Genomic DNA, 20268 nt, shown 5'->3' with positions numbered 1-20268 from the left:
ACACAAAATTGAAATGCATTTTCACAAAATTAATGCAGGTAGCTAATGTTGATGAAGGTCTCACAGTCAGAATATATAGAAAATTTGCACATGTGTTATACACACATACACATATTCATTTGCTGAAAGAGTGTTCTAATAGCTAATAAGAAAAAAACATATTAAAACAACTCTGAGATTCCACCTCAACCATCTGATTGGCAAATCAATCATGAAACAACCTCAGTCCCCAAAGAGCTCATGTGGATGGTACTGAGGGTTTGCTGGGAGCAGTGAGGGAAAACATAACACATGCAAAATAAATGCAAGGTAACTGGGGGGTTGGAGGAGTAAGGGCCACTAGCAGCCTAAAGGATTAGGAAAACCTTCATGCAGTAAGTTGTGTTTGCACCTAGATTTGAAGGAAACAAAATGTCCTAGAAAGGATTCAGAGACAGTACATTCTAGGCACAGGGAACAATCAGTGCAAAAATAGCAACAGGAAATGTATGGGAGGAACAGAAGGCCAGTCTGACCAGCCTGCAAAGTGCTAGAAGGAGTGCCTAAACAGGTTGGGGAGTACATGGAGGCTTGGTCTTGAAGAGATTTAAAAGCTAAACCCCTGCCCCTACCCTCAGCAGAGTTTAGCACAGTGCCTATAAGAATAATAACACCAGCTAACATTTATACAGTACTTATTAAGTACTAGGCACTATGCTAGGTGCTTTGTAACCACCCTGGGAAGTAACTGAGATAAATAGAAGTTGCAACTTGCTCAATGTCACATAGCTACTAAGTGTCCATGGCTAGATTTGAACTCTAGCCTTCCTGACTCCAGGCCCAGTGCTTTATCCACTGTGCCTGTTCACACAGAGTTAGATTTGCCTGGCTTAGTCCTTAAGGTAAAAACCAGGAGCAGTGATCACAGATACAAAGCCAGGACCTCTGAGACCATCTAGTCCAGGGATGGGGAACCTGTGGCCTTAAGGCCACAACGTGGTCCTCTGGGTCCTCAAGTACAGCCCTTTGACTGAATCAAAACTTCACAGAACAAATCCTTTTATTAAGTAGATTGGTTCTGTGTAGTTTGAATTTAGTCAAAAGGCCACACCTGGAGGCTGCGGATTCCCCCAACCCTCATCTAGTTCAACCTCACTTTACAAGTGAGACCAAAAATGACTCAGTCCCTTGCCCAAGGTCACACAGCTAAAGAAAGCCATCAGTTATGACAGATATTCAGGTCCTCTGAAGTCAGAACCATCAGTCTTTCCTCCTTTGTCATGTGTCAAAATGAAAAGATTTCAGTTCACTAAAAGGAAATACTTGCAGATCAGGCTGCTCAGAAGCAATAGTGAATTGCTGGCAATGTCCTAAAGGAGATTCCTGCTTAGGGTTTGCTTACATCATCCTACTCTGAGATTTTCTAGGATTATTAAGATAAGCCTTCGAAGGTGCCCCAGGCGAGACAATACCTGGTATGACACTTCCATAGCAAAAGAATAGAGAGTAAAACCATTCCACAATCCTAAATGTGATTAAAAATCCTACGGCTTACTAACACTTCAGTGGGAAACAATAAGCAAATGTAACTCAAAACACTTTTTCAGTTACATTTATTTAGAAGTAGGAGAGTTTAAGACAAAAAAATATAAGCAATATATAACAATATAAGCACATTATAGTGACCAGAAGCGTGCTACCATACCCACAAGTCTTCTGATGGTGCAAAGAGATTATAGCAATTGTCTAAATTTTATAGCAGTTCCTTCATTATTTTGAATTTTTTTTTAATTTTGTTTCCTATATTTTAAACTATGCCTAATTGAGAAATTCCTGGGTGGAAATCCTTAAAAATGACCTGTTAGTTTTGGGGAATTGTCAAACTAAAAAATAAAAGGTAGGGGATTGACATGAATTCATATAAATTTTTTATCCTCTTGGCTTAAACTGCTTCTTGTCAGATTTAATGTGTTTGGTTAAATCTGACAAGAAGCAGTTTAAGCCAAGAGGTTTAAGTTAATATTTGCAAGAAAACCAGTAAAGCACACATATTTTAAACACATGAGGAAGTCTGGCTCAGGAACAAATGCTACAGCATATTAAGGGAACTGAAGCATGTAGATATGGTTCTGAAATCCATTAATTTTTTTCATTGTGTGAAATAACGAGAAAAGCAAGTAAAAATAGATTTTATTTTAAAGTCATTCAAAGGATGTTTAGGTTGACTTGGGGATGAATTGTGTTTTTTCTGCTTTTGTCTGGGAGCTTGGTAACCTTTTTGGGATTTCATAATTATTCCTACTTTATTGTGAGTAGTAAATGACTTGGGTTTTGACTTCTTGGGAGTCTTTTCCAGGGTTTTGACCTCCAGGGAGGTTTTCTTTATCTGCCTTTTTAGCATCACTCCTTGGCTTCTTATATTGGCCAGTGGCTGGAGTCTTAGTCAAGTCTGTGGAACCTTTATCAATCTCTGCTGGAATCTCCAGAGCCATGGAGGTCTTCCTCTTTTTACCAGGAGCTTTAGCTTGTGGCGTTTCAGCACTGAGGCTCTCTTTTGCAGGTTCCTTTGTTAGGCCTGCTTTCTGAAGCTGATAAAGAGAAAGACCATCTAATTAAGCCTATGCAATAAACAAGTAGTTCCCATTCCTCAATGAGAGTAGGATGTCATTTCCAGCACATTCTCACATGAAACTCAGATTATCCCAGCATATCCCCCCCATGTTTCCATAACTAATCACAAAAGATCCCTCCTGTCCCCTCCAAGTATGGGTTGCCCTTTCATTTACCGCAGGAGGCAGATACAGGGTCATGTTGGACCATGTTAGACATAAATTCTGACTCTGCACTTGCCTAATTCCTTAACAGCCTAGTGTTTCACTTTCCTCATCCTTAAAATGAACCTACACACACACTAATGGATGTTATGTATAGAAATGAATTAAGATTATAAAACAAGAAGGCCTTCTGAAGAAAGAGCCAGTTCATACTAAAGAATAAGGACCTTAGTCTCTTTTAATCAGCCTAACCTAAGGGGTCAGAGTATGAAAGGGCCCACTTAAAGTGCTGCTTTTATAAGAAAGAAGGAGGAAAGAAAATTATATAAGGTGTGACGTAGAACTGTAACAGAGGAGGCTAAAGAGCCTGTAATTTATAGTATAATTTGATCTATAATCTGGAAATTACTAGGCAGCCTACATTCTATGGCTTCAGAAGTGCTCTAAGAAAGACAGGACACGCTTAAGGAAGAGATCTCAAGCAATCATTTTTTAGAAATGGTGTTTGAAATTCTCATGATTTCACTGCTAATAATCAAGACTTCTAGCTAGGGTTAGTATTTCAAAGCACCATAATATAGAAATATGAACTCATGGCCACTGAACAACCTCTCTACTGAATGTTCTTCACTACATTAAAAAAAAACTGGAATATTTTCCCAGATAAGTATTTGATGAACTAAAGTCATAGATGTCAAAACCTTAAACAAAATAAGGCAATTTTCCCAATGCCTGGGCCTTTTCTATCAAAGTATTTTTTTACTTTAAAATCTTGCACAGAAAGGTTTCTTTTAAATAAGTACATATGCTTATTTTTTAAAAAGTAACAAAATTACCTCTGGGCACTTTTGAGGAGATGTTGCTTGAACTGGAACTAACTGTGGAATCTCATCGTCAGAGTCAGTCCCCCTTTTCTGCCTCTAGTTCATGACCATCCAAAGCATACTCACTTTCAGGCCTCACTGAAGTTTGGGCAGGCTTGGTGGCCACTTTGTTACCTTGATTTTCTTCCTAATAACAAAAATAAGGAAACTTTTAATTTTGAGCATTTCCATTTCAAAAGTCATCTTATTCTAAAGTGTCACTAGAAATCTTTAATACATAGCCCTTCAGGTGCTACTTGTAATTGTATCTGTAGGCGAATCAGTGGTTTATGAACTATGTAGAATCTATTCCCAAATCTTACCCAATAATTTCAACCTCATCCTCTGCCAGAAACAATAAAACTAATTCTTTCTCTCTGTTACTTTCTGCAAATACTAATGAGCTCATGGAATAACAACTACAATAATTCACATATCTAACACTTTCCTCACAATATCCTGTGGTACAAATTACAAAGATACAAATTAACAAACCTATTTTGAAGATGACAAAACCAACACATGTGCTACAATCACATGCCCAATGAGAGTCAGAGTTTGAGCTCAGTAAGTTTTCTTCTGGTGCCTAGAAAATGCTCATTGCTCACCCCAAGCTGACTCCATACGGAGAAAAAAAAAGATTGAAGGGGATGCAATAACCCACAAAGTGGGAAGCTCTCCTTTCCTCAAAACCTAGAGACATTCCCAGTCTAATGCCTTTAAGTAGCTATCAACTTCCAAACTCAATTGATCCTTGTAAGAAAAACCTCACACAGATGTGGTAGCATGGATACAAAAGTATCTTAAAGCCATCCAAACACATTTAATGAAAACTCTTAACTACAGTATCAGGAATGTATTGGTGGCTTCCTACCTTGTAGTTAGATGGAATTCAACATTTAGTTGTTTCATAGCATCTATATCTATATAACTATATATAACTATGTCTGTGTGACTATATCTATCTATGTGTATATCTGTATAGATATAGATATATAAAACTCTCAATCTACTACTTACCTTATTTTTCTGAGAACCCAAATGAGAGGCACATGAAGAAAAGATTGGAAGGGAAAGAGATTTTCCTGTTTTCAGGTGTAGAAATTTTACACTCTTCCACTTCCGTAAATAAAAAAAATTCAAAATAGTATGCCATCTAAAAAATATTCTCTAGCCCAGTAAGAACTGGCACAACCAAAGCACAGCATCTCGGGCAACTTTTGTGAAAGCACATCTACAATGCAAAAATATTTTCCATTAGGTGATCTACAAGCATTCCTATGTGACCCATATGTATTGTACTGAAATTAAAGAAATATTAATTATGCATAAAAATGAAAATGATTTTTCCCATTTTAAGAAACCATTTGAAAAAAGGGAAAACTAATAGATGCTAAAGAGATGAACTAAATATAATGTTGTGTGAATTATTTGGGATAGGCCATAACTTTCATATGGTTTCATTTTGTGAAGAAATGCTCAGGCATGTATACTTCTGCTAATATTAGGCTAACTTATGGTGTCTTTCTCTGACCAGCTGAAATCATATTAGCTAGTTTCTCCACTTTTAGTTAGCTCTTTTTCAATTGTATGCTAAAGTTCTGCACAGTATATATTTCCTTACTATGGAAAAATGGGCAAATAAAAATAAGAAATCCCTCCATAAGTATTATAGGGATCTTCAAGAAATACATCTAGAAGAAGAGACTGATTCAAAAACACCTGCAAGAAATGTCCCCCAAAAAACAAAAAAAAAAACCAACCATAGCTGGGGCACAAATTCAACTACAATTCCTGGAAAAATGAAGCGAGTTTTTAAAAAAAAAGAATTCAAGAATGTTTTTATAAATGAAATGAGATCACTAAAAGAAAAATGGAAATAAAATGAGAATTATGAAAAAAAGAAATGGAAAGGGAATTAACTTGTTAGGGGCAGCTAGGTGACACAGTGAATGGAGTGCCAACCCTGGAGTCAGGAAGACCTGAGTTCAAATCCAGCCTCAGATGCTTGACACTTACTAGCTGTGTGACCCTGAGCAACTCACTCAACCCTGATTGCCTCAAAAAAACAAAAAAGTGGCTGGAACACGAGGTAAAACCTTGCCTGAGCACCAAAATCCCTGAAAATCAGACTGTACTGAATAGATGCCAATGACTCTATAAGACAACAAAAAATTAACATTTATATAGTGCTTACTATATGCTAGGCACTTTGCTAAGGACCTTACAGTCTCATATCCTCACCACAATGCTGAGAAGTAGGTGCTATATTATTTAACCTGTTTGAAGGCAAACAGATTAAATGACTTGGCAGTAACAAAGCTAATAAGGATCTGCAGACAGACCTGACCTCAGTTCTTCCTCTACTCCAGGCCCAGAGCCCTATCCACTGTGCCATGTCGTTGCCTGTATTAAAACAAAGTCAAAAGACTGAAGAGGTACAAGAAAATATAAGGTATCTCTCTCATAGCAAAAAAAGTAGAAAACAAATCATGGAGAGAAAAATTTAAGAATCATTGCCCTTTCTGAAAATCCCACTTCAAGAAATCTAAAAAAGAAAATTGCCTAGATCTCTTATAACCAGAGGGAGCAATGTAGAAATTCATTAGTCTCCTGAAAGAAATCCTAAAACAAAAAGCTATAGCTAAAGTCCAGAGATTCTAGGTCCAAGAAAAAGAAATGCTGCCAATAACCAGAAAGAAAGAATTAGATACAATCAGGATCACATGGTTTAAACAGTCACCACTATACAGAAGATGAGAGCTTAGAATACCGTGGTGCAGAAGGCAAAGGATGTAGGCTAACAAACAAGAATAGCTTACCTGGAAAAACTGAATATAATCACATGGGAAAAAATAAACCTTTAATGATACAGAGAATTTCCTAGAATTCCTGCTAAAAAGACTTAAAGCTACATAAATCTTTGCAATTCAAATACAGAAGTAAAGAGAAACATAAAAAGGTAAACATGAATGAACAAGGATAAACTGCTTTTATGTTCTAATATGGTGAAATGATCTATGTGTCTCCTCTAAACTTTACCATCATCAAGGATCACAGAGGGAGTATAATTAGATAAGGCTGTGGAGCGATTCTATTGTCTTAATGAGATAAAAGAATAGAAAGAGAGAGGAAGAGAAATACAGTGGGTGACAGAAGGAAAAGGGAAAAGAAAGTTACAAAAATTATTTCTAAAACTGGAGTGAGTCTATATACATAAGGAGGAAGGAATAGGGGGAATGTCTGACATTATAACCTTACTCTCATCTGAACTGGTGAACTGATTTTGCTTTTTTTTTTTTTTTGTGCTTATTTTTGCTTATTGTTAATGTAATTTTACTTCTTAATGGGAAGACCTTTCCCATCCATTAATAGGCCCATGTGATCTGTCACATAGAAGCTTGAGTCACATAAAGCTAAGTCACATGGAACAGGAAGGAGTAGAGCAGGAAGGGTAGGACAGGAAGAGGCAGAACAAGAGCAGAGCTGAAATAGTCAGAGAGCGGTCAGAGCTAGGAGAGGCAGCTGGCTAGTGTGAGTGAGGGAGCTGGTTTGTGGGAAGCCTAACAGAGGGAAGACTTGGGCAGGGTGGTGGCCCCTGCATTGTTATCGTGTACAGATTTCTTTTTTTACTATGATGAATTTGGCTTTCTGATGTCTGAATAAATGTTTTGGTTGTGTCTTCCATGTGGACAGTCTGTTGTATTTTGTGATTCACAACTGAGCTGACATATTCATGGCCGCCGTAGGCACTGTGAATATTGCATTTGCACTACAACTAGTAAAAAGACAGAAGAACCAATACACACACACACACAGAGTTGAGTGCAGACATACACTTAACAAGGAAATAGGAAAGTAGATTAAGGGAGGGATTTGTACTAAGCAAAACAAATAAAAGTAAAAAAAATTGTAAAAAATATTTATAAATCATAAGCAGCTGGAAAAATGGGAGTATGAAGGGGTGTCCATAAACTGGGGACTGGCCGAATGGGTTGTAATACATGGATGTGATGGATTTGCTACTATGCTGTAAGAAATGATGAAGGGGATGATTTTAGAGAAACCTTCAGAGACTTTGTATGAACTAATGTTGAAGGAAGGGAAGAGAACCAGAAGAACTATTTCTACAATGACAACAATATTGTAGAGACACAAAAGCACTTAGGAGCTCTACTCAGGTTAATGACCATCCATAATTCCAGAAGATTAATGCTACCCACCCTGATGGAGAGGTGAGAGACTCAGAGTACAGAATTAGACATAAATGAATAGATTTCTTTTAGACATAAATAATGTGCAAATATGTTTTGCTTGTTTATAAATGTTTGTAACTACCTTCAGCACCACCCCCCAAAAAAGAAGGAAAATATTTATGGGTAAAGCTAGACTTAGAAAAATGGGCTGTTTTCAGAGTTATTCTGACCATTAAATGTGATATGCAATTTCATGCTGAAAAATTGAAAAATATATGACAAAATCTTGTGAATCCATGCAAAACTGTATAAAACAAGTGTTTGCAGTAAAAGGAAACACTACATGAAAAACATTTTAAGAAGTAAAAAATTAAAATGTTAATGTGTAAGCCAATGAATTTAATTTTGCTCTGTCCAAACCTAGCCTGATACATCTGTGAAATCATTTAATCATCCAAAGAACAGTCAAAGCCTAATCAGCTACACTAATAGATGAAAACACTGAAACAGAGTGAATCTAAATGAATTCTACTGATTTCCAAAGCAGCATATTCTTAGACTCCTGGCATCATCGATTGAGTCAGATCCCTACTGTCCAAGGCTAGTGCCCTTTCCAGCATACCATGGACGTCAAAGCAAATAGCAAAATCACACCATGAAGATATAACTTGGTAACTTTTTCATTTCTCACTTCACTGGCAGCATTAAAAAGCATGAGCCAAATCTACCACCTTTGCCTAAACTTGTCACCTGGACCTTGTCTCTCACTGCACAGAGAGAAAATTGCTTATTTGACTTAAAAGATCAAAGAGAAGAAATTATTCACCAAGACATTTTTAAAAATATTTTTATTTTTAAATATATATTGTTATTTTTCTACACATTTTATCTCTTTGATGACTTTTTCCCCTTCACTGAGAATAGGAAAGAACTTTTTTAGTCTTTGTATCCCCAATTCCTAGTATACCAGAGGCACTTGCTAGATGTTTCCTGAAATTTAGGCATAACAGGTGACAATGTCAACAGAACTGATAAGATTTTCCTTGGATAAAATGGAAAGCTGGATAACTGAGAAATGATGATTGCATTCATGAATTTAAAAAAGAGGTTAAAAAGCCATAGAAATATTAAGCGTTCTTTTCAAAGTGACACAAATTAACATTTTCAATGAAAATTCAAGTTATTCTAAGCAAAAACTCTAACCAGGAAGGAGGGCAGGATGGTAAAGTGGGAAGAGCTCTGAATCTGAAATAAGATTCAAGTTCAAACAGCTTCTCTGCAACTTATTAGTTATGTGACTATGGGTACTTTCTGCATTTCCATTTCCTCATCTATAAAATGAGGGGGTTAGAGTAGATGATCTAAGGTCCTTTCCTACCCTTCAACTAGGATTTCTATGAACTACATATTTAGTTAAAGTGGGACAACTCTAAGGAGTGCATTCTATTGTCAATGTAGAGAAATAATTCAATCTACAAAATATCCTAAAAATTCACAAGATTGTTTCCAGCTAAAATGAATGAAAACACTCTTACTTACTTGAGACTACCATGATGGGTGACAGTTAATGTAGTTCCCTGGACAATTCTATTGATATGTACTGACAAATTCTGGGTCATGAGGTCTACTGGCATAGGCACACTATAAACAAACCAGAATAAAACCACCATCATTTCATTTGAGGAAGATCAGTAATGATTCAACAGTTCACAAATTAAACACAACTTCTTTCTTTGACAGATAAGTTTTCCTAAGTGTGAAAGCAAAATTTGTGTAATCCTTTGATCAGCAAGGAAAAGGTCAAAACCACTCACAAGGCACTGCATGGTTTTATAAGTTTTATATTGACGTTTAATATTGAGTAAGGCATGACCTAGGAAGTAGGGGCGAAAATTAGGAATCCTTGCAGACTGAGAAGACATCTAAATATTTTGAAAAACTTCATGGGGGGGGCGGGGGGAGAGCACAGCTAAATGGCAGAGTAAAGGCAGGGACTCATCTGAACTCTCACAAATTCCCTTCCAAACAACTTTACAATAATGCCTCAAAATGAATTCTGGAGTGACAGAGCCAAGAAAAAGACAGGATGAAAAAATGTTCCAGCCCAGGACAACTTAGAAAGTCAGAAGGAAAGGTCTATCTCATTAGAATGAGAGTGGAGACAGTTCCAGGGAATTCTACTCCCAGGCAAGCCAGAAACAGGCTTGGGAATGTTTAGCTCTCAGCCCACAAACTTGTGAGGGGTCTGACAACTGGTCAGGAGATTACAGGGGACCCTTGGCTAACAATGGGTACAGTGTACAGTTCCACTGCCAATACTGATTACAGAAAGGTAAATTAAGTCAACTCTGAGGTACACTTCACACCTGTCACATTGGCTTATGTGACAGAAAAGGAAAATGACATGCTGGGGGAATATGGGAAAATTGGGAAACTAAGAGACTGTTGATAGAGTTGTGAACTAATCCAACCATTCTGGAAAGCAGTTTGGAACTATGACCAAAGTGTTATAAAACCATGCATGCCTTTTGACCCAACAATACAACTACTAGTTCTATATCCCAAAGAAATTAGGGCAAAAAAAAAAAGGAAAAGGACCTATAAGTACAAAAGTATTAATAGCAGGTCCTTTTGTGATGGCAAAGAATTGGAAATTGAGGAGATGCCCAACATTTGGAAATGCCTAAACAAGTTGTAGTATAGTGTTGTGATGAAATACAATTGTCCTCTAAGAACTGTCAAGAAGGATGGTTTCAGAAAAATCTGGAAAGACTTACATGATGCAAAGTAAAGTGAGCCAAACTAGGAGAATAGTGTAACAAGTAAAAACTATATTGTACAACGACCAGCTGCAAATGACTGAGCTGTCCTCCGCAATATAATGATCCAAGACAATTTTGAAGGACTTGTGATGGAAAATACCATCCATCTCCAGAGAAAGAACTGATGAAGTCTGAATGCAGATCAAAGTGTACTTTTTAAAACTTTCTTTATTGGAGAGTAGAAGGGGCTTGGTCAGTGTTTTCTTTTACCACATGAGTACTATGGGAATTTGTTTTGCATAACTGCATATATTTAACTTATATCAAATTGCTTGTGTTCTCAATGATGCATCAATGAAGAAAAAGAATGAAGAGGACTTGGAACTCAAAATTTGAAAAAAGAATGTTAAAAATTCTCAATGGACTTTTGAGGCAAAACGCTTTCCACATTCAGGGAAAGAACTATGGAATTGGATTGCAGAATGAAGCAGACCATTTACTTTTGTATTATGTTTTGTTTTGATTTGTTTATGGCTTCTCCCATTTATATTAATTCTTCTATTCAACATGACTATGGTGAAATTGTATTTAATAGGAATGTATGTGTAGAACCTATATAAGATTGCAAGCCATCTCAGGAAGGGAGTGAGGAGGGAGGGGGGAAAAGGGAAAGGGAGGAGAAAAAATCTAAGATATATGGAGGTGATTATAGAACACTAAAAACAAATAAAATAATTATTTTTAAAAAGAATGTTAAAAATTGCTTTTACAGATAACTGGGAAAAAATAAAACAAAAACTACTTCAGTAAATCCTACTAAAATGTATAATATAAGGACACTGAGTCCAAAACCAAAATAAAAGAAGGTGGCACCTGAAATAACTAAAAGTATAAACATAAATTACATAACACATTAATTTTTCTGATTTGGGAACTTGCCCAAGAAGGAAGGAACTGATTTATTCTCCACATTTACGAAAGTAGAATTATCTTATCTATACTTTATAACTGTTCAACTTAGACTATCCCTAAAAAAAGAGTCAAGAAATATAATTTATGATCACTTCAACTATATTAAAAACTTTTACATATAGATCAATGGGCTTTTTCACACACACACACACACACACACACCCCACACAAAAAAAAACCCACCACTTCTGACACCCTTAGGAAGCATTAAGTTTCCCTTACCTTAATAATGTTTGTAATCTCGTTCTTTTTCAAAAGATGCTTTTAGAATTTCCTGTCTGTTCTGAAGTTAAATTGGATTCATCCTTGGTAAATAAACAAACTTCTTTTGTATCAGGTCTAATACCATGAGACAAAGGTCTGTAAAAATAAAAGAGCCCTAGTATAAAGTCCCACATCTAGCTAAGAGGGAGGCCAGGTGATAAACCTTTGTGTTTGAAAGAATGCAAAATGAACTTGATGCAAGAAAATTTTTCATTCATAAGATATTTCACCAAACAGATATTGTTAATAACTCATTATCAAAAAAATATGTTTCTCATTGACATAGAAAAACAAAACTCAAGAAAACCATCATGAATAGACACCAACAAGCATTGGGGTAAATAAAGCACACATCCAAACATGTTTAAAATTCATGTAATTACGACAAATAGCTTAAAGTGAGACTTCTTAAAAAAAATTTTTTTGTCATGGACTATTGGGTAGTCAGTTATCAAAGTATTAAAACAAGTTAACAACTATGTACAAAGTAAGAACAATATTGTAGGATGATCAGCTGTGAAAGACTTAGCTATTCTCAGCAATATAATGATCCAAGACAACTCTGAAGGACTTAGAATGAAAAATGCTGTCCTTCCCAGACAAAGAGCTGATGGTATGAGAATTCTTTATTTTTCTTGAGGTTTTTTTTTGGTCTGTTTTTTTTCACAAAATGACTATTATGGAAGTGTTGCACATGACTGCATATGTACAACCAAAATAGAATAGCTTGCCGTCTCAATGAGGGGTAGAGGGAGTAAGGGAGAGAAGTTGGAATTCCAGAGTTTTAAAAATGAATGTTAAAAGTCATTTTTACATGTAACTGTAGAAAAATAAAATAATAAATTTAAAAAAAAATAAAACAAGTTTACAAAAACTGGGACACTAATGCACTCCTGTTGGAGTTGTGAACTAATCCAAACATCTGAGGGTGCAATTTGGAACTATGCCCAAAGGGCTATAAAACTATGCATACCTTATGGACCCAGCAATATCACTACTAGATCTGTATCCCAAAGGGATCAGAGAAAAATGGAAAGGTCCTATGCAGATAAGAAATATTTATAGCAGCTTTTATTTTTTGTGGTGACAAAGAAGTAGATATTGAAGGGATGCCCATCAGCTGGGGAACAGCTGAACATGTTTTGGTATATGGCTGTAATGGAATATTATTGTGTTCTAAGAAATGTCAAGCAGGATGGTTTCAGAAAAACTTGGGAAGGCTTACATGACCTGATACAAGGTAAGGTGAGCAGAGCCAGGAGATCATTGAAAAAATTAAGACCAGTATTGTAAGATGATCAATTAAATAACTTAGCTATTCTTAGAAACAGAATGGTATAAGACAATTCCAAAGGACTTATGAAAAATGCTATCTGCCTCCAGAGAAAAAACTGATCAAGTCTGAATTCAGAACGAAGCATACTTTTTACTTTCTTTATTATTGTTTTATGGTCTCTGTTCCCTTTTGCACAACGGGTACTACACATGTGCAATATACATCAAAGAGCTTGCCTTCTCAAGGAGGGAGACAGACAGGAAAGGAGGCAGTTTGGACCACAACAATTATTTTAAAAATGTTAAAAATTGTTTTTATATGTGACTGAGAAAAAAAATGAAAGTTTTTTCCTTTTGTTCTGTTTCTTTCTTCACGACATGACTAATGTGGAAATATGTCTAACATGATTGCACATGTATAACCTATATCAGTGAGACTGCTTCCCACAACCTTTTTTTTCCCATCTCCACACCTTTGCCCAGGTGAACTGTTTGCCTTCAGCAGAGGGAAGGGGAGGGAGAAAAATTTGGAGCTCAAAATCTTATAATAAATCATGCTGAAAATTATCTTTCCATATAATTGGAAAAAAATAAAATTCTCTTTTTTTAAAATCCAAAAACAAGTTCACAGAATGCAGGTTAAGAATTCCTGTCTTAAAATGGCCAGACATGTTTGTCAAGAATTAATGGTTTGGATCTGTGCTTAGAAAAACCTAGAAACAGCTTTAGCTAAAAGTAGTGCCCAATATAGATGTATGATGATTCTTTAAGATCAGGAAAAAAATCTACTCACTCAAAGTTGAGGTTAATTTCCATGCTATCTCATTCATTTACTGAACACTACTGTGTACTTATCATCGAGCATTTAAGGAAATTTAAGACTCAATCCTTCCTTCCAGGGAGCTGAATCTATAATACAAGATGGCTTATGTTAAATGCCAAATAAATGGTGAAGACAAAAAGTTTTCAGGAAAGTTCAAATAAGTTCTGGGGCCATCGAGGGAAGGCCTCTTGTACCAAACAGGTGACATAAGCTAGACTGTGAGAAAAAGAGAGGAGCAATGAGGGGAAAGTAAGTGAAGAAATTATTTCTTATAAGAAAAATAGTATAAGCAGGAACAAAGGGATGGAATTGCAATGGTTTTTCAGGGAGCAACCAATAGTTGTCAGGGTAGATCAGTTTAAGAGTAGTTAAAAGTTACAGAATCATGCTGTAGAGGGATCTCAGAAGGCACATAATCTAACCCTCTCATTTAGAGATAACCAAGTAGCTTAAATCAGTCAACAAACATTTCCTTAGCACATACTATGAATGTGCCAAGAATTGTGCTAAGCAAAAACAATCCCTGTCCTCAAGCTTACATTTTAATGAAACAAAATGGATAAATAAGTACATGCAAGCTACACACAGAGTAAAAGAAGGGCAACATTAGAGGAAGCTTCTAGCAGCTAGGAAAGGCCTTCAGCAAGAGGTGCTATCTAAGCTGCTTCTTAAAAACAACCAGGGACACAAAGAGAAGGAGGTTGGGGTAGAATACTCAAGGTAAGCAGTTCACCTGGGCAAAGGCATGGAGATGGGAAATAAAAGGTTGTGGGAGAGGTATAGCCAGGGGCCAGCATAAGAATGGGTCAAGTTGCGAAGACCTTTAAAAACCAAAAAGAAGAATTTATATTTGATCTTAATCTTGAATTATTGAGAATAGGATTGAGCACATTGAATAGAGGATTGTCCTTTGAATCTATTGAGTATAGGATCAGTCCTATGATTTAGGAAAATTACCTTGATAAGCTAAATGGAAGATGTAAGAAACCCAATTAGAAGCCTACTGAACTTGTCCAAGGGACAGGTGATGAAGGTCTTTACTAGGTTAGAGTAGTGGCTATGTAAGTGGAGAAAATCATAAGATACAAGAGATGTGTAGAGGTAGAAATAAGATCTGTCAAGTGCATGAGAATATGGAGTCCAAAAAGATACTATGGTTTCAAGCTTGGGTGACTAGAGAATGATGGGTGTCTTTGACAGTAGAGTTAGTTCTGTTATGATGTCACCTATGTTCCTAAATGTTACTGCACAATAAAAAGAACAGGACTTATAGGAAATGGGGTAAGGTACACTATATTCAAAATCTTCACTAGTAACACATTTTTTTAAAAAGGCGGGAATCTAATAAAAGTGGTAAAAACAATTTTATACACATTAAATTGTTAAGAAATACATAAATTCTACAATAAATGGTGGTAGTATCCATGGACTGGGCTGCTGCTCAACTTGTACCTCACACCCCAGTTCTCAGAGTTGGCCTGGCAAAGTCAATAGTTACTGGTAAAAGGATGTCCTCAGCAGTCAGTCACATGTCCAGGATGCAGGGGTGGGCTGGACCAAAGCATGGCCAGAAGGGTTCTATCTTGTGAGTTATTGTGAAGTGGTACCAGTTTCTGTTTTCTCATTGTTGCTCCCAGATGAAATTGGGTATAAGCCAATCAAATTTGAATTATCCTCAACTTGTTTCCCTAATATAGCAATCCCAATGGAACAAATTCATGTTTTCAAAACAAGCGTTATAGCAGAACTGATTGTAATAGGGAAGCTCAAAAGAGAGGTGGGTTGAGAGGAGAGAAGATTCTGTTTTGGACATGTTGTTTCTGAAATGCCTAAAAGCCAATTGTCCTGGAGACACAGGACCAGCCTTTAGAAGACTGTATCTGAGAATTGTCTATATAGAGAGGATACCTGAACCCAAGGGAGCTGATAAGTTCACCAAGTGAGACAGAATAGAGAGAAAAGGGAAAAGGGCCCTTCCTCTGACACTCCCCACTCCTATCACTCAGATACACATAAAATCCTGGATGTTAAGTAAAAGTGGGAAGAGACTACTGGAAACCTAAGAAAATTCACTGCAGGGTAGGCTGAATAGTTAAAATAAAGCAAACTGGATTGTGAAGTTCTGGCTCTGCCAAGTGAAAGAAGAGTAATTTTGAGTCAGTCACTTAACCTCTTGTCTTGAAGTTTCCTCATCTGGACAGGAATGATGTGAGGAACAAGTGAGATAATGCCCTCTTTATTAATAAACTGTCAAGTAAGAGCAAGCAATAAAAAGCACTCGCAATAAGGACAAAGAAACAAAGCGTTTAAAATCAACAGCAAACTTAGAACTTCACAAGAACTTACATTCTGATTTCTTTTCCATTTGGGGGAATTTTCCATACTGTCACCAACAAAAACATATTCTCATTCACAAGTGATGTATTCGCATTTTGTTTGTTTTTTCTACATCTCAACAAATCTTCTGTAGCCTTTTTAATCTGCATGGTAAAGATTAGGAAGAAAAGCTTAAATTTGGTTCAGTTATATGATTCAGACTCAGTTTCATTTTTTCTTTCAATATATGCTTTTCTGTTGGGCAGGTCCTACATTTTAACCTTTGTCACATAATCTCAGAATTGACAGAAACCTTAAGAGCCATTTAATTCAATTCATTTAACAATAAACATTTATTCTGTGCCTCCATAGCACTTAAGAATTTATCACTTGGTAGCATATTCCTTAATGATCAAGGACTACAAGTCATCCAGGGGAGCTGGATGGTGGAGTGGATGCAGCACTGGGTTTGCAGTCAGGAAGACTCATCTTCGTGAATTCAAATCTGACCTCAGACACTTACATAGCTGTGTGACCCTGGGCAAGTCACTTAACCCTGTTTGCCTCAGTTCATCATCTGTCAAATGATCTGGAGAAGAAAATGGAAAAGCACTCTATTTTTTGGAAAACCCCAAATGGAGTCAGGGAGGGTCAGATATAACTGAAAATTAACAATAACACAATTCATCTATGCCCTCTCATCCTGAACAATTTTTGTTCATGTCTTTCCCTAGATCTTATACAAAATAAAAACTACAGACTCTATCTGTTCACAAAGACCTGGCAAACTTTATTCAAAAGCAATTGCTAAATAAATATTTGTTAAATGAAACATGGCACACTTCGGGGGTATTTAAAAGTAGGTCACTGCTAATTTTGCCCCCTCCCAATGGAAACAGGACTAATAATTTTGTTCTTTGTTTTTCTTTCATTCTGAAGAGGAGCAGTGGACAACACTGGGTAATGCCCTGACTTGAGCATGAACTAGATTTAAGTGAGAGACAGTTGTACAAAATTCTTAGCTTCACTCTCTTTCAGAGTCATCACTGTACTTGTTTGTCCTTGAAGAGGACCATGGCATCAGGAACATGATGCCATGACTTGCAAGTGAATTGGATTTAAGTGAGGAAAGGCTGTGTGAAGTCAAGAGCTTCACTTTCTTCTCCAGAGCCAACTGAGTCCAGTAAATCAGGATGACTAGAGATGGCCCTGGATGCAGTGGGAGACCTTAGCCTTTTCAAGCTGAGGTCTCTCCCAGGTCTCAGTTTGACTGAGGCAATGCCCATTCAGTGATTAAGGCTAGGTGAGAAATAAGGCAAAGAATGGCTTTTTTGACCTAATCCAAAAAAAAAATCAATCTGGGAGGGGAAGATCCTCTGGGTTTCTGGCCAAAACAAAAACAATTGCCATCTAGGCTCAAACAAAGACCACTAAAGGGGACCAAGTTGGCCAGGTAACAAGATGCGAGTCATCCCAGTTCAGTAGCAAGACAAATGTCAAATTGACTGGTGATGACCAGGGATGCAGTGGATGACCTTGGCTTCTCCACAGTCTAACCAATCTCTAAGTTCCATAGAGCCATGGAACCTGCTTTTGTCACCTTCGTGGCAGGTGGAAAAAATGGTACCCATTCACCCATTCCACCAGGAGAATATGCTTGGAGTAGACATCCCTCTACATCACCAACAGGTCTGAGCCCTGTCTGTTACCCTTAACCTAATTTAGCCCATCTGTCAAGACAGTTTTAACAAGGTATGGCTGCTGTCCATGCTACAGTTTCTTGGATCCACAGATAAGAGTTGAGTGAAAGGTGGACACCAAAGGTGGGATAAGCAGCCATGAAAAGCTCACCAAGTCCTCACACCAGAGGTACTAGTCTATACCCTGAAAAGCCCATAAACTCCAGAGGAGTAACTAAATAGAAAGACCAAGCAATAAACACCATACTAGGCACAGAGGCACACAGAAGAATTTACTGACGTGTAGGCAAAGCAATAACTATGAAGAAGAATTTAGAAAAAGCAAAGAAAAGATTTTAAAAAGATCTCAAATGGAATAAACACGTGAGAAGGGCTTATGGAAGTTGAAACTAAGATAGGCAGAAAAAAGATGAAGAAGAAATAAGTGCACTTCAGGTCTTGGGGAAGGCTTTCGCCAATGCAGAGATCTTAAAGCTTGAAGGGCTCCATCAATAAGGAGATAGAAATGTCTATAAGGCAGCTAGAGATCTCAGAGTGGAACTTGGGGGAGAGAGACTGAGACTGGACACAGATATATTTGAGAATCATCTACATTGTTATGCAATTCTTCGTGACCCCATGTGGAATTTTCTTGGCAAAGACATTGGAGGGGTTGGCCATGTTGGCCACTTCCTTCTCTAGCTCTTTTTACAAATGAGGAAACTGAGGTAAACAGGGTTAAGTCACTTGCTCAGGGTGGCACAGTTAGTAAGTGCCTAAGATAAATTTAAATTCGGGACTTTGACTCCACCTAGCTGCCTCCTAGGATCCTCTACATAGGAATGATAATTTAATAAACCTGGGGAGGAGAGGAGGGAAAAGGAATGGACAACCCAGAAAAGCAGAAGAAACTTGTTAAAACAGGAGAGAGCCGAGTCAAGGCAGGGGGACGGAGGTGGGTGTCAAGTGTCAGACGTACATTCGGGCCAATCCAGGCAGCCCGGGCCCCAAACTCTCCCCTAACCCAGCTACCTCGGCCAGATTAGAAGCAGCTTTACTCAGACCACGGACAGCGCGCGTGGGCAGAGACCAGGTCACCCGCCTGAGGCTGCGGCGGCTTTCGGCTGCTGCAGAGATGACGGTGAAAAGGACAAGCTGCAATCTCGGGGGCCCAAGAGGGACTCGGACTCGGGCCCCTGGTCTCCGGCACGCTCGCCAGCGAGGGGCCGGGCCGGTGGCGCGTCTAGGAAACGAGCTTCTTACAGAAGGAAGCCTAGAGAACAAGGGGGGGCTGCCACGCTCCCTGACTCCCGGCCTGGGCTACCCCGCTTGGCATCCTTGCTCTCCAGCTAGCCTGGAATCCACGCCCACGCCGTGGGCAGCCCCGAGCGCAGCCCCAGAAGCACAGATGTCCTGCGTCCCCCGCCCGGTCCTACCTGCTAGTGCGACACGAGCGGAGACTCCATCTTCTCAAGGGCTGGAGAACTTATTTTCCTCGGTTGAAAGCATCAGATTATAGAGGACTGGGCGGGGGGAAGAGGGTGGGGGACGCTGGAGCAATTCCTGATTCCCGATTTGCCGAAAAGGACACCGGGGATGAGGTAAATTCGCCGCGCCACTTTCCTTGATAGCTCGAGTCCGGGAAGGTGCTTCGTGCGTCAGTGGTTGGGGGAGTCTAGCTCAAGGTCTCCTGGTTTTTCTTTTGTCCTTGAGACAGTATGGTCACTGTGCCTAGGATCAAAGATTTATAACTGGCCTCGAGGTCGTCGAGGCCAGCCTCACTTCGTTTTATAGATGAGGAAACTGTGGTCCAGAGAGGTTAAATAACTCGTTTAGGTTCACACCATCTTCCGAGAGAGGGTTCGAACCTCTGTCTTCCTGATGCCAAGTCTTAAGACTATCCGTTACATTATTACAAGTGGACTGGGAGTGAGAGGACATGGGTTACCATGCCAGATTTTCCACTTAGTGTCTATGGAAGCTGAAGGTACTGGACTAGATGGCTTTTAAGGTCCCTTCCAACTACATAAGTCTCACGTTCGCCAGCCTCGTCCCAGCGGTGTCGTCTTGGGATGCTAACAAGGCTTAATATTAATTTTTTCTTCTCCCTTCTGTTGGAACTGTGACTGTTGTAACTGCATTTTCCTCTTGAATTGGGGACGGGAGGAGTGGGGAGTCATACTGACTAAGTGCGGCATGAACTAAAGTGGTTTTAGGTTTCAAAGAAACCATCTTTGTACCATCTTTGCTGAATAGGAGCATTTTTAGTCATCTGTGGACCTGCTCTGTTTCTATTAATGGCATTACCATCATCCCAGAATCTCAGCTCCTAATCTCAGAGACATCCGATTCCTCTCTCACTCCA

The 20268-nt window shown here is 38.3% G+C and overlaps 1 protein-coding gene and 1 long non-coding RNA gene across 2 annotated transcripts; both read right to left on the bottom strand.

Annotated features, from left to right (window-relative positions):
- Positions 1 to 1575: 1575 nt before the first annotated feature.
- LOC140504903 (ribosomal L1 domain-containing protein 1-like) lies at positions 1576 to 9364 on the bottom strand. Its single transcript, XM_072610346.1, is given in 6 exon segments — positions 1576 to 2567; positions 3590 to 3656; positions 3658 to 3764; positions 4637 to 4786; positions 5721 to 5773; positions 9352 to 9364. Coding segments are annotated over 6 exon segments (675 nt in total). The 3' UTR covers positions 1576 to 2282.
- A 2403-nt stretch (positions 9365 to 11767) lies between these two features.
- Positions 11768 to 16343, bottom strand: LOC140504759 (uncharacterized). The gene is made up of 2 exons (XR_011967234.1): positions 16255 to 16343; positions 11768 to 11906 (listed from the first exon to the last, which is right to left on the bottom strand). It is a non-coding gene; the product is annotated as an uncharacterized lncRNA (long non-coding RNA).
- Positions 16344 to 20268: the final 3925 nt, after the last annotated feature.

The sequence above is a fragment of the Notamacropus eugenii genome, chromosome 1, assembly GCF_028372415.1.
Source record: "Notamacropus eugenii isolate mMacEug1 chromosome 1, mMacEug1.pri_v2, whole genome shotgun sequence".
NCBI lineage: Eukaryota > Metazoa > Chordata > Mammalia > Diprotodontia > Macropodidae > Notamacropus > Notamacropus eugenii.
This window is presented reverse-complemented; position numbering and strand designations above follow the sequence as displayed.